Consider the following 15034-nt stretch of genomic DNA (forward strand, 5'->3'; position numbering starts at 1 on the left):
ATAACTATGGATTATTTGGAACCAAAACAACATTGGGTGTAAACTAGAAGTCCTGGGAGTGCATTCTGACGAAGAACAGCAAAGGTAATCCAATTTTTCTTATAGTAAATCTGAGTTTGGTGAGTGCCAAACTTGGTGGGTGTCAAAATAGCTAGCCAATCTACTCAGAATATTGCAAAATGTGCTTTCACCGAAAAGCTATTTTAAAATCTGACACCGCGATTGCATAAAGGAGTTCTGTATCTATAATTCTTAAAATAATTATGTTTTTTGTGAACGTTTATCGTGAGTAAATTAGTAAATTCACCGGAACTGTTCGGTGGGTATGCTAGTTCTGAACGTCACATGCTAATGTAAAAAGCTGGTTTTTGATATAAATATGAACTTGATTGAACAAAACATGCATGTATTGTATAACATAAAGTCCTAGGAGTGTCATCTGATGAAGATCATCAAAGGTTAGTGCTGCATTTAGCTGTGGTTTTGGTGACATTATATGTTAGATTGAAAAATGGGTGTGTGATTATTTCTGTCTGGGTACTCTCCTGACATAATCTAATGTTTTGCTTTCGTTGTAAAGCCTTTTTGAAATCGGACAATGTGGTTAGATTAACAAGAGTCTTGTCTTTAAAATGGTGTAAAATAGTCATATGTTTGAAAAATTGAAGTTTTTGGATTTCTGAGGTGTTTGTAATTCGCGCCACGCCCTATCATTGGATATTGAAGCGGTGTTCCGCTAGCGGAACATCTAGATGTAAGAGGTTAATTAAACAAGGAGATTCACGGTCCACCTCGTCGCGGTTTTCACTTTCTGCTTTACAGATCCACCACCTCCAGGTCACACACATTCATTATTTTGTAAAATATTAAGTCTATTAAAATGATCAGTTTGAATGTAAAACCTTTATCTGGTAGTACTGTTGATCTCTGGTTGAGGTGTGTGTGCCTGTGTTTCCGGTATCCAGTAAGAGCCAGCTTTTGTCCAATAAAAAGAAATTGCCGCTGGCCGAATAATGCAAAAATAATGCTTTGTGGCCTATTCATTTATGGAAATACCAGTCAATGGAAATACATTTGACTGGTCATTCTTATCTATAGGTTCATTAGCATAGTTTTGTAGAATTAAATTGGTGTGTGTGTAAAGTATATTGGTTATGCATCTTATTTATCACATGCGTACAGCATACAGATACAGAGCCTTTGAGTTGAAAATCTGTCAGACAGTGCCAGAGCTGCTGCTGTAGCATCTTGTGGTGCATTCAAGACAACTTGGAACTGAAAAATACGAGGTCAAACCATGACGTCGGTGATCTTCAGGCCGCAAAGTCAGAGCTCTAGAAAGAGGCCCGAGTTGGAATACCGTTCAAAACTATTCTTTCCAGTCGGAGCTAGTTTATTCATCGTTTTCTTGAACGCTCTGAAGTCTGAAGTTCCCAGTTGTTTTGAACGCGGCATCAAATGTCAATGGAAGGCAGGCTTCATCAGCGCGTCACACACCACTGCAATGAGCTGGAGGCAGTATGCATTTTGAAAACATATACTTAATTGTTTGAAACATGAATGTTTTAATACATATGAGGCATGTCTTACCTTGCTTCAAATTAGCCTATTAGATCTCCTATCTTTCAGCATTTCTAGTGGATATTTTCATCTCTGTCACATGAAACCTCTCGCATGTGCAGTACCCCTTTAACAATGGTGTTTTCCTACTAATTGCATTATGGAACGAACATTCACACGTAGCCTACTGCCTTGTGTGCATTGCTGTGCTTATAACGTGAATAAATAGTAATTTATCAACATTTGATTCTAAACGTTCTGATCTGTTGCATCAGCCTCATTGCTTTTTAACAGTTGTTTTAATGTAGCCTAGGCCTGCTGGTTGGAATAGGTTATTTCTTTCTTGACAAGCTGACCAATAGAATAGGTAGCCTAAACTTTTCTACTATAGTAAATTGACATAGGCTAGTGATTTCTGTTCATTACTCATCTTGTTGGCTGAGGAAATGTACATGTGGACAGTTATTCTAACATGTTCAAAGTGCACATCAGAATTCAGTAAGGAAAACCGCACATCGCTGCATCCTCGACTTGCACCTTCTGTTAATATGAATGACCATATTCTAAATGGGATTTCTGTCACAAGGATAATAAAACAAGGACATTTCAGACATGTGGGAACATTTTGCCTGGCTATTTTAGGCTTAGGGGTTAGGTTACAATTAGGGTTAAGAAGTTTGGGTTAAGGAAAATAGGATTTTGAATGGGAATCAATTGTTTAGTACCCACAAGGATCGTAAAACAAACATGTGTGTGTGTGTGTGTGTGTGTGTGTGTGTTACCTGTTGACGAGCTGGTCAAAAAGCAGGCTCTGGTTGAGGTGTTCAAACTGGCTCTTCCTCACGCGGCAGCTCCTCTTCAGATCAACATGGCCGTTCATATGAGAGTGGTCTCCTGCCCCGTCCTCCTTATGGGCTGCCGGGGTCAGAGGTTACAGGTCAAAACAAAGCAGTCCAATCTAACGAATACGCCAACTAATACTGTACCAACATGCAAACATTGTAATGGTCTTGGAATAACCAAATGAAAGCTTTGGTAATGAAAATGATGTTACCATGTCCATTTTGCAGGGCGCCAGAGGACAACCTGAAACAACACATTAAGATGTGTCAATATAAACACGTTGCAAAAAAAAGACTGCTTAGACAGTCAACAACAGATGGGGTTGAATCCACAGTCCACACGGCCAGTACAGGAACTAAACTCAAAACGGCCACAACCCGTGCTGTTCCCTTGCCCCCTCACCTGGTGCGGTGGGTGGACATGACCCAGGAGACCCTCTGGCCCTTGGCCTGGGACGAGGGAGTGATGTCGCTGGAGCTTGGTGGGGTCTGTCTACGGGTCCGCTTCGAGGGAGGGGACATTCGAGGACTGCTAGGACTGCTCACATCACTGCTGGGATCCTTCTGGAGGGGAGGAGACAGCGGTTAGAGCGATGGAGATGAGCGAGAGAGAGAGAAAGACAGATGAGCGAGAGAAAGACAGATGAGCGAGAGAGAGAGAAAGACAGATGAGCGAGAGAGAGAGAAAGACAGATGAGCGAGAGAGAGAGAAAGACAGATGAGCGAGAGAGAGAGAAAGACAGCTGAGATGGAGATGAGCGAGAGAGAGAGAAAGACAGCTGAGATGGAGATGAGCGAGAGAGAGAGAAAGACAGCTGAGATGGAGATGAGCGAGAGAGAGAGAGAAAGACAGCTGAGATGGAGATGAGCGAGAGAGAGAAAGACAGCTGAGATGGAGATGAGCGAGAGAGAGAAAGACAGCTGAGATGGAGATGAGCGAGAGAGAGAAAGACAGCTAGAGAGAGAGAGCGAGAGAGAGAAAGACAGCTAGAGAGAGAGCGAGAGAGAAAGACAGCTAGAGAAGACAGCTAGAGAGAAAGACAGCGAGAGAGAAAGACAGCTAGAGAGAGAAAGACAGCGAGAGAGAAAGACAGCTAGAGAGAGAAAGACAGCGAGAGAGAAAGACAGCTAGAGAGAGAAAGACAGCTAGAGAGAGAAAGACCGAGAGAAAAAGACAGCGAGAGAAAAAGACAGCTAGAGAGAGAAAGACAGCTAGAGAGAGAAAGACAGCGAGAGAGAAAGACAGCTAGAGAGAGAAAGACAGCGAGAGAGAGAAAGACAGCGAGAGAGAGAAAGACAGCGAGAGAGAGAAAGACAGCGAGAGAGAGAAAGACAGCGAGAGAGAGAAAGACAGCTAGAGAGAGAAAGACAGCTAGAGAGAGAAAGACAGCTAGAGAGAGAAAGACAGCGAGAGAGAGAAAGACAGCGCGAGAGAAAGACAGCTAGAGAGAGAAAGACAGCGCGAGAGAAAGACAGCTAGAGAGAGAGACAGCGCGAGAGAGAAAGACAGCGCGAGAGAGAAAGACAGCGCGAGAGAGAAAGACAGCGCGAGAGAGAGAGCGAGCGAGAGAGAAAGACAGCGCGAGAGAGAGAGCGCGAGAGAGAAAGACAGCTAGAGAGAGAGAGCGAGCGAGAGAGAAAGACAGCTAGAGAGAGAGAGCGAGCGAGAGAGAAAGACAGCTAGAGAGAGAGAGCGAGCGAGAGAGAAAGACAGCTAGAGAGAGCGAGCGAGAGAGAAAGACAGCTAGAGAGAGCGAGCGAGAGAGAAAGACAGCTAGAGAGAGCGAGCGAGAGAGAAAGACAGCTAGAGAGGGCGAGCGAGAGAGAAAGACAGCTAGAGAGGGCGAGCGAGAGAGAAAGACAGCTAGAGAGGGCGAGCGAGAGAGAAAGACAGCTAGAGAGAGCGAGCGAGAGAGAAAGACAGCGAGAGAGAAAGACAGCTAGAGAGAGAAAGACAGCGAGAGAGAAAGACAGCGCGAGAGAGAAAGACAGCGCGAGAGAGAGAGCGCGAGAGAGAAAGACAGCGCGAGAGAGAGAGCGCGAGAGAGAAAGACAGCTAGAGAGAGCGCGAGAGAGAAAGACAGCTAGAGAGAGAGAGAGCGCGAGAGAGAAAGACAGCTAGAGAGAGAGAGAGCGCGAGAGAGAAAGACAGCTAGAGAGAGAGAGCGCGAGAGAGAAAGACAGCTAGAGAGAGAGAGCGCGAGAGAGAAAGACAGCTAGAGAGAGAGAGCGCGAGAGAGAAAGACAGCTAGAGAGAGAGAGCGCGAGAGAGAGAAAGACAGCTAGAGAGAGAGAGCGCGAGAGAGAGAAAGACAGCTAGAGAGAGCGAGCGCGAGAGAGAGAAAGACAGCTAGAGAGAGCGAGCGAGAGAGAAAGACAGCTAGAGAGAGCGAGCGAGAGAGAAAGACAGCTAGAGAGAGAGAGCGAGAGAGAAAGACAGCTAGAGAGAGAGAGCGAGAGAGAAAGACAGCTAGAGAGAGAGAGCGAGAGAGAAAGACAGCTAGAGAAAGAGAGCGAGAGAGAAAGACAGCTAGAGAGAGAGAGCGAGAGAGAAAGACAGCTAGAGAGAGAGCGAGAGAGAAAGACAGCTCGAGAGAGAGAAAGACAGCTCGAGAGAGAGAGAGAGAGAGAAAGACAGAGAAAGACAGCTCGAGAGAGAGAGAGAGAAAGACAGCTCGAGAGAGAGAGAGAGAAAGACAGCTCGAGAGAGAGAGAGAGAGAGAGAAAGACAGCTAGAGAAAGACAGCTAGAGAGAGAGAGAGAGAAAGACAGCTAGAGAGAGAGAGAGAAAGACAGCTAGAGAGAGAGAGAGAGAAAGACAGCTAGAGAGAGAGAGAGGGAGAAAGACAGCTAGAGAGAGAGGGAGAGGGAGAAAGACAGCTAGAGAGAGAGAGAGAAAGACAGCTAGAGAGAGAGAGAGAAAGACAGCTAGAGAGAGAGAGAGAAAGACAGCTAGATAGAGAGAGAGAGAGAGAGAGAGAGAGAGAGAGAAGACAGCTAGAGAGAGACAGCGAGAGAGAGAGAGAGAAAGACAGCTAGAGAGAGAGAGAGAAAGACAGCTAGAGAGAGAGAGAGAGAAAGACAGCTAGAGAGAGAGAAAAAGACAGCTAGAGAGAGAGAAAAAGACAGCTAGAGAGAGAGAAAGAGAAAGACAGCTAGAGAGAGAGAGAGAGAAAGACAGCTAGAGAGAGAGAGAGAGAGAAAGACAGCTAGAGAGAGAGAGAGAGAGAGAAAGACAGCTAGAGAGAGAGAGAGAGAAAGACAGCTAGAGAGAGAGAGAGAGAAAGACAGCTAGAGAGAGAGAGAGAGAAAGAAAGACAGCTAGAGAGAGAGAGAGAGAGAGAGAGAAAGACAGCTAGAGAGAGAGAGAGAGAGAAAGTCAGCTAGAGAGAGAGAGAGAGAGAGAAAGAGTCAGCTAGAGAGAGAGAGAGAGAGAGAGAGAGAGAGAAAGTCAGCTAGAGAGAGAGAGAGAGAGAGAGAGAGAGAGAGAGAGAGAGAGAGAGAGAGAAAGTCAGCTAGAGAGAGAGAGAGAGAGAGAAAGTCAGCTAGAGAGAGAGAGAGAGAGAGAGAGAAAGACAGCGAGAGAGAGAGAGAGAAAGACAGCTCGAGAGAGAGAGAGAGAGAGAGAGAAAGACAGCTAGAGAGAGAGAGAAAGACAGCTAGAGAGAGAGAAAGACAGCTAGAGAGAGAGAGAGAGAGAGAAAGACAGCTAGAGAGAGAGAGAGAAAGACAGCTAGAGAGAGAGAGAGAGGGAGAAAGACAGCTAGAGAGAGAGGGAGAGGGAGAAAGACAGCTAGAGAGAGAGAGAGAGAGAGAAAGACAGCTAGATAGAGAGAGAGAGAGAGAGAGAAAGACAGCTAGATAGAGAGAGAGAGAGAGAGAGAGAGAGAAAGACAGCTCGAGAGAGAGAGAGAGAAAGACAGCTCGAGAGAGAGAGAGAGAGAGAGAAAGACAGCTAGAGAAAGACAGCTAGAGAGAGAGAGAGAGAAAGACAGCTAGAGAGAGAGAGAGAAAGACAGCTAGAGAGAGAGAGAGAGAGAAAGACAGCTAGAGAGAGAGAGAGGGAGAAAGACAGCTAGAGAGAGAGAGAGAAAGACAGCTAGAGAGAGAGAGAGAAAGACAGCTAGAGAGAGAGAGAGAAAGACAGCTAGAGAGAGAGAGAGAAAGACAGCTAGATAGAGAGAGAGAGAGAGAGAGAGAGAGAGAGAGAGAGAGAGAAAGACAGCGAGAGAGAGAGAGAGAAAGACAGCTAGAGAGAGAGAGAGAAAGACAGCTAGAGAGAGAGAAAGAGAAAGACAGCTAGAGAGAGAGAGAGAGAGAAAGACAGCTAGAGAGAGAGAGAGAGAGAAAGACAGCTAGAGAGAGAGAGAGAGAAAGACAGCTAGAGAGAGAGAGAGAGATAAAGACAGCTAGAGAGAGAGAGAGAGAAAGAAAGACAGCTAGAGAGAGAGAGAGAGAGAGAGAAAGACAGCTAGAGAGAGAGAGAGAGAGAAAGTCAGCTAGAGAGAGAGAGAGAGAGAAAGTCAGCTAGAGAGAGAGAGAGAGAGAGAAAGTCAGCTAGAGAGAGAGAGAGAGAGAGAGAGAGAGAAAGTCAGCTAGAGAGAGAGAGAGAGAGAGAGAGAGAGAGAGAGAGAGAGAAAGTCAGCTAGAGAGAGAGAGAGAGAGAGAAAGTCAGCTAGAGAGAGAGAGAGAGAGAGAAAGTCAGCTAGAGAGAGAGAGAGAGAGAGAGAAAGACAGCGAGAGAGAGAGAGAGAAAGACAGCTCGAGAGAGAGAGAGAGAGAGAGAAAGACAGCGAGAGAGAGAAAGACAGCTCGAGAGAGAGAGAGAGAGAGAGAAAGACAGCTAGAGAGAGAGAGAAAGACAGCTAGAGAGAGAGAAAGACAGCTAGAGAGAGAGAGAGAGAGAGAAAGACAGCTAGAGAGAGAGAGAGAGAGAGAGACAGCTAGAGAGAGAGAGAGAGAGGGAGAAAGACAGCTAGAGAGAGAGGGAGAGGGAGAAAGACAGCTAGAGAGAGAGAGAGAGAGAGAAAGACAGCTAGATAGAGAGAGAGAGAGAGAGAAAGACAGCTAGAGAGAGAGAGAGAAAGACAGCTAGAGAGAGAGAGAAAGACAGCTAGAGAGAGAGAGAAAGACAGCTAGAGAGAGAGAGAGAGAGAAAAGACAGCTAGAGAGAGAGAAAAAGACAGCTAGAGAGAGAGAAAAAGACAGCTAGAGAGAGAAAGAAAACAGCTAGAGAGATAAAAAAGACAGCTAGAAGAGAGAAAGAGAAAGACAGCTGATAGAGAGAGAGAGAGAAAGACAGCTAGAGAGAGAGAGAGAGAAAGACAGCTAGAGAGAGAGAGAAAGACAGCTAAGAGAAGAGAGAGAGAAGAAAGAAAGACAGCTAGAGAGAGAGAGATAGATAGAAAAGACAGCTATAGAGAGAGAGAGAGAGAGAAAACAGCTAGAGAGAGAGAGAGAGAGAGAGAAAAGTCAGCTAGAGAGATAGAGAGAGAAGAATAGAATCTAGAGAGAGAGAGGAGAGAAGAACAAGTCAGCTATAGAAGGAGATAGAGAAGAGAGAGATAGAGAAAGTCAGCTAGATAGAGAGAGAGAGAGAGAAGAACAGCTAGATCTAGAGAGATAGAGAAAGAAAAGACCTAGAGCGAGAGAGAGATAAAGAGAGAAAGACACTAGATAGATAGAAAGAGCAAATACAGCTAGAGATAGAAAGACATCTAGAGAGATAGAGAGAGACCTAGCATAGAGAGAGAGACAGCTAGAGAGAGAGAGACAGCTATAGAGATAGATAGAGAGAAAGACATAGATAGAGAGAAAGACAGCTATAGAGAGAGAGAGAGAGAAAGACAGCTAAGAGAGAGAGAAAGACGCTATATAGAGCGAGAAAGACAGCTAGAGAGAGAGCGAGAAAGACAGCTAGAGAGAGACCGAGAAAGACAGCTAGAGAGAGAGCGAGAGAAAGACAGCTAGAGAGAGAGCGAGAAAGACAGCTAGAGAGAGAGCGAGAAAGACAGCTAGAGAGAGAGCGAGAAAGACAGCTAGAGAGAGAGCGAGAAAGACAGCTAGAGAGAGAGCGAGAAAGACAGCTAGAGAGAGAGCGAGAAAGACAGCTAGAGAGAGAGCGAGAAAGACAGCTAGAGAGAGAGCGAGAGAAAGACAGCTAAAGAGAGAGCGAGAAGATAGAGATGAGAGAGAGGGAAAGACAGCTAGAGAGAGAGATGAGAGAGGGAGAAAGACAGCTAAAGAAAGAGAAGATGAAGATGAGAGAGAAAGTTGTCCCGTTGACAATTTTGATTCTCATTTATTTTATATTGTAAATATCCAAAATAAGCTATGGCAATATGCACATTGATGCCAATAAAGCAAATTGAATTGAAGAGAAAGAGAGAAAGAGAGAAAGAGAGAGAAGATGAAGATGAGAGAGAGAGAAGATGAAGATGAGAGAGAAAGTTGTCCCGTTGACAATTTTGATTCTCATTTATTTTTATATTGTAAATATCCAAAATAAGCTATGGCAATATGCACATTGATGCCAATAAAGCAAATTGAATTGAAGAGAAAGAGAGAAAGAGAGAAAGAGAGAGAGAGAGAGAGAGAGAGAGAGAGAGAGAGAGAGAGAGAGAGAGAGAGAGAGAGAGAGAGAAACAGATGAAGAGAGAGAGAGAGAGAGAAGACAGATGAGAGAGAGAGAGAGAGAGAGTGAGGAAAGGGGAGAGAGGAGAGATAGAGAGAGAAGACAGATAGAGAGAGAGAGAGAGAGACATAAGAGAGAGAGAGAGAGCGAGAAACATGAGAGAGAAGAGAGAAGAGAGAGAGAGAGAGAGAGAGAGAGAAGAGAGAGAGAGAGAGATAGAGAGAGATAAGACATAGAGAAGAGAGACAAGGATGAGAAGAGAGAGGGGAGAGGAACGCTAGAGAGAGAGAGAGAATGGAGAGAAGAAGACAGCTAGAGAGAAAGAAGAGAGAGAGAAAGAGAGAGAAAGAAGAGAGAGAGAAAGAAGAGAGAGAGAAAGAGAGAGAAAGAAGAGAGAGAGAAAGAGAGAGAAAGAAGAGAGAGAGAAAGAGAGAGAGAGAGAGAAGAGGGAGAGAAAGAGAGAGAAAGAGAGAGAGAAAAGAGAGAGAGAAAAAGAGAGAGAGAAAAAGAGAGAGAGAAAGACAGCTAGAGAGAGAGAGTGCATCCTAAATGAGATGCTCAAACTCACTAGTGTAACATTTCAATTGGCTATATTAAAACTGTTTAATTTGATCCTGAGTGTAGGCTATTTCCCTGACATCTGGAATCAAGGACTCATAACCCCAATCTTTAAGAACGGAGACAAATTTGACCCTAACAATTAGAGGCATTTGTGTGAACAGTAACCTGGGGAAGATTTTCTGTAGTATTATCAATGTAAGAGTTCTAAACTTCCTTAATAAGCACAACGCCTTGAGTAAAAGCCAAATTGGATTTATACCAAAACATCGCACAACTGATCATATTTACACCTTACACACCCTGATAGATAAACATGTCCACCAAAATAATACCAAAATATATGCTTGCTTTATCGACTTCCAAAAAGCATTTGATTCTATTTGGCATACAGGACTGTTCTACAAAGTTATTGAAAGTGGTGTAGGGGTAAAACATATGACATAATTAAATCAATGTATACTGGCAATACGTGGAGCATTAAAATTGGTAAGAAAAGAACAGAATTCTTTAACCAGGGGCGGGGCCTTCGCCAGGGTTGCAGTCTGAGCCCTGCACAATTCAATATTAACATTAACGAATTGGCCACTATTCTAGAAAAATCCTCAGCCCCTGGTGTTAGTCGCCACAATTCAGAAGTTAAATGCCTACTCTTCGCAGATGACCTATGCCTGCTGTCACCCACAGCACATGGCCTACAGCAGAGCCTGGACCTGCTAGAGCTGTACTGCCAGACCTGGGTCCTGGCAGTAACCCCCAAAAATACTAAAATAATGATTTTCCAGAGAAGACCCAGATCTCAGGGAATTAGACCAAAGTCCTCAATTGGTACAAAATATATAGAGTACTGTACACACTACAATTACTTAGGTTTAAAAAATAAGCTCAACTGGACACCTTAATGAGGCAGTGAATGAACAGAGAGAAAGCACACAGGGCATTCTATGCCATTAAAAAGCTAATTCAAATACCTATTAAAATTTGGCTAAAACTAATTGAATGTCATTGAACCAATTGCACCTTATGGCAGCGAGGTGTGGGGTCCACTTGCAAAACAAGATTTCATCAAATGGGACAAACACCCCATTGAAACCCTGCATGCAGAGTTCTGTAAGATTCTCCTACATGTCCAGAGGAAAACTACAAACAATGCATGCAGGGCAGAATTAGGTCAATATCCACTAATAATAAAAACTAAAAAAAGAGCAATTAAGTTTTGGAAACATCTAAAATACAGTGACCCCGTCTCATATCATTACCACGCCCTGCAATGCCAAGAGCTGAGCAAAGAAGAGTCCCCTCATCCAGCTGGTCCTGAGTTCACAAACCTGTTCTACTAACACACTGAATCCTCAGGACCCTCATCCAGCTGGTCCTGGGGCTGAGTTCATAAACCTGTTCTACTAACACACTGAATCCTCAGGACCCTCATCCAGCTGGTCCTGGGGCTGAGTTCACAAACCTGTTCTACTAACAAACTAAATCCTCAGGACCAGAACATCCAATCAATCAGAATAAACCAAATTACAACACAGTCAAAACAAAACTGCATTGCTTATTGGGAAACACAAGCACAAACATAAATCAAAATGCAGTGCTATCTGGCCCTAAATCGACAGTACACCGTGGCTAAATATTTTTACTGATCAAAACCTTAGAAAAACCTTGACAAAGTACAGGCTCAGTGAGCACAGCCTTGCCATTGAGAAGGGTAGACACACGAAAACCTGCAGAGGAAAGGCTGTGCAACCACTGCACAACAGCAGAACCTGAGACGGAGCTGCATTTCCTGACAAAATGTAAAAAATATAAAACAATTACAGTGTGTCATTTTCCCAAATTTGAAACCCTTATTCAAGGTTTCAAAGACCTCTCTGATGAGGATAGGCTACCCATCCTGTTGGGGGAAGACTCAGAGAGCTGTGGGTTGGCAGCGCACTACATTGCTGCCTGCCATAAGTTGAGGGACAGTGTCAACCTGCACATGTCCTCTACTGTATGCTTATTGTTATTGTTGAATGTATGGTTATTTTGACCCTTGGTGTTGTTACTGTTGTCCCGTTGACAATTTTGATTCTCATTTTTATTTATATATTGTAAATATCCAAAATAAGCTTTGGCAATATGTACATTGTTACATCATGCCAATAAAGCGAATTGAATTGAGAGAAGACGGAGTTATGAGAGAGAGAGAAAGACAGCTAGAGAGAGAGAGAAGACGGAGATGAGAGAGAAAGACAGCTAGAGAGAGAGAGAGAAGACGGAGATGAGAGAGAAAGACAGCTAGAGAGAGAGAGAAGACAGAGATGAGAGAGAAAGACAGCTAGAGAGAGAGAGAAAAGACGGAGATGAGAGAGAGAGAGAGAGAAGACGGAGATATGAGAGAGAAAGACAGCTAGAGAGACAGATAAACAGAGATGGAAAGAGACAGTAGACGAAGTGAGTGAAGCAAAGCCAGACTGGCTGAGAGATAAAGATGTCTGCTGCAGACTTCCACAGAAGAGATGGAGACAGAGGGAGAAAGGAGACAGACTCCTTAATGCACTGAATGTTTGATTTTTAAAATCTATATACAGTTACATATCGGGATAATATTTCTGACAATACATCGTATCGTTTTGACAATATCGCAATATTATTTTTGTGCTTATTTAACGAGTTACCGGTTTCCGAATTAACTCTTAAAGATCTTACATTTCAGTCAGTAATTCATTAATTGTTACCTTCTAATCAGTCTCATTCTGAATATTGAAAAACTCTAGCATAAATGATGAATCAGCAATATACAAATTGGCTTCATTATTTATTTACTTACTAAATAAATCACACAGAATTACATAAACACAAAACAGGATAGCTTACACATTGATGACTACATATTAGAGGTCGACCGATTATGATTTTTCAACGCCGATACCAATTATTGGAGGCCAAAAAAACCGCTACCGATTAATCATCCGATTTAATTATTTATTTGTAATATTGACAATTACAACAATACTGAATGAACGCTTATTTTAACTTAATATAATACATCAATAAAATCAATTTAGCCTTAACTAAATAATGAAACATGTTCAATTTGGTTTAAATAATGCAAAAACAAAGTGTTGGAGAAGAAAGTAAAAGTGCAATATGTGCCATGTAAAAAAGCTAACGTTTAAGTTCCTTGCGCAGAACATGAGAACATATGAAAGCTGATGGTTCCTTTTAACAGGAGTCTTCAATATTCCCAGGTAAGAAGTTTTAGGTTGTAGTTATTATAGGAATTATAGGACTATTTCTCTCTATACGATTTGTATTTCATATACCTTTGACTATTGGATGTTCTTATAGGCACTTTAGTATTGCCAGTGTAACAGTACAGCTTCCTCGCCCCTACCTGGGCTTGAACCAGGAACACATCGACAACAGCCACCCTCAAAGCAGCGTTACCCATGTAGAGGAAGGAGAACAACTACTCCAAGTCTCAGAGCGAGTGACGTTTGAAACGCTATTAGCGCGCACCCCGCTAACTAGCTAGCCATTTCACATGGGTTACACCAGCCTCATCTTGGGAGTTGACAGGCTTGAAGTCATAAACAGCGCAATGCATTGCGAAGGGCTGCTGGCAAAACGCACAAAAGTGCTATTTTGAATGAATGCTTACGAGCCTGCTGCTGCCTACAATCGCTCAGTCAGACTGCTCTATCAAATCAGACTTAATTATAACATAATAACACACAGAAATACGAGCCTTAGGTCATTAATATGCTCGAATACGGAAACTATCATCTCAAAAACAAAACGTTATGCCTGTTACAATGCACAACCTTCAATGTTATGTCATAATTACGTAAAATTCTGGCAAATTAGTTCGCAACGAGCCAGGCGGCCCAAACTCAAAATGACACAATTTCACCTGGTTAATTGTGCCTGCTAACCTGGATTTCTTTTAGCTAAATATGCAGTTTTAAAAATATATATTTCTGTGTATTGATTTTAAGAAAGGCATTGATGTTAATGGTTAGGTACAGTCGTGCAACGATTGTGCTTTTTTCGCAAATGCGCTTTTGTTAAATCATCCCCCATTTGGCGAAGTCGGCTGTCTTTGTTAGGAAGAAATAGTCTTCACAGTTCGCAACGAACCAGGCGGCCCAAACGGCTGCATATACCCTGACTCTGTTTGCAAGAAAAGTTACACATTTTCCCTAGTTAAAAGAAATTCATGTTAGCAGGCAATATTAACTAAATATGCAGGTTTAAAATATATACGCGTGTATTGATTTCAAGAAAGGCATTGATGTTTAGGGTTGGAGCAACATGTACCTAAGCGATTATATGCAACGCAGGACAGGCTAGATAAACTAGTAATATCATCAACCATGTGTAGTTAACTAGTGATTATGATTGATCGATTGTTTTTTATAAGATAAGTTTAATGCCAGCTAGCAACTTACCTTGGCTTCTTACTGCATTCGTGTAACAGGCAGGCTCCTCGTGGAGTGCAATGTAAAGCAGGTGGTTAGAGCTTTGGACTAGTTAACCGTAAGGTTGCAAGATTGAATCCCTGAGCTGACAAGGTAAAAATCTGAAATCGGCCCTAATTAATCAGTCATTCCGATTAATCGGTCGACCTCTAATATAGACATAACCTGAAAGGCCACTCGGCAAGGAAGAAGCCACTGCTCCAAAACCGCCATAAAAAAAAGCCAGACTACGGTTTGCAACTGCACATGTAGACAAAGAGCATACTTTTTGGAGAAATGTCCTCTGGTCTGATGAAACAAAAATAGAAATGTTTGACCATAATGACCATTATTATGTTTGAAGGAAAAAGGGGGAGGCTTGCAAGCCGAAGAACACCATCCCAACTGTGAAGCACGGGGGTGGCAGCATCATGTTGTGGGGGCGCTTTGCTGCAGGAGGGACTGCTGCACTTCACAAAATAGATGGCATCATGAGGAAGGAACATTATGTTGATATATTGAAGCAACATCTCAAGACATCAGTCAGGAAGTTAAAGCTTGGTCGCAAATGGGTCTTCCAAATGGACAATGACCCCAAGCATACTTCCAAAGTTGTGGCAAAATGGCTTAAGGACAACAAAGTCAAGGTATTGGAGTGGCCATCACAAAGCCTGACCTCAATCCTATAGAAAATTTGTGGGCAGAACTGAAAAAGCGTGTGCGAGCAAGGAAGCCTACACACCTGACTCAGTTACACCAGCTCTGTCAGGAGGAATGGGCCAACTTTCACCCAACTTATTGTGGGAAGCTTGTGGAAGGCTACCTGAAACGTTTGACCCAAGTTAAACAATTTAAAGGCAATGCTACCAAATACTAATTGAGTGTATGTAAATTTCTGACCCACTGAGAATGTGATGAAAGAAATAAAAGCTTGAATAAATCATTCTCTCTACTATTATTCTGACAAAATAAAGTGGTGATCCTAACTAACA

General features: G+C 43.0%; 1 protein-coding gene across 3 annotated transcripts in view; it reads right to left on the minus strand.

Annotated features, from left to right (window-relative positions):
• atad2b (ATPase family AAA domain containing 2B) overlaps positions 1-15034 on the minus strand; it is a 132778-nt gene that overhangs the window by 113413 nt on the left and 4331 nt on the right. For 2 of the 3 annotated variants that reach the window (XM_029733448.1, XM_029733277.1), the window contains exons 2-4: positions 2806-2966; positions 2615-2646; positions 2343-2475 (exon numbers count right to left, since the gene is read on the minus strand). In XM_029733448.1, the coding sequence (XP_029589308.1) occupies positions 2343-2475; positions 2615-2646; positions 2806-2966 (326 nt within the window). The remainder of the gene's footprint in view (positions 1-2342; positions 2476-2614; positions 2647-2805; positions 2967-15034) is intronic. The other variant, XM_029733363.1, reaches the window with a different exon arrangement.

This window comes from Salmo trutta, chromosome 1 (genome assembly GCF_901001165.1).
Source record: "Salmo trutta chromosome 1, fSalTru1.1, whole genome shotgun sequence".
Taxonomy (NCBI): domain Eukaryota; kingdom Metazoa; phylum Chordata; class Actinopteri; order Salmoniformes; family Salmonidae; genus Salmo; species Salmo trutta.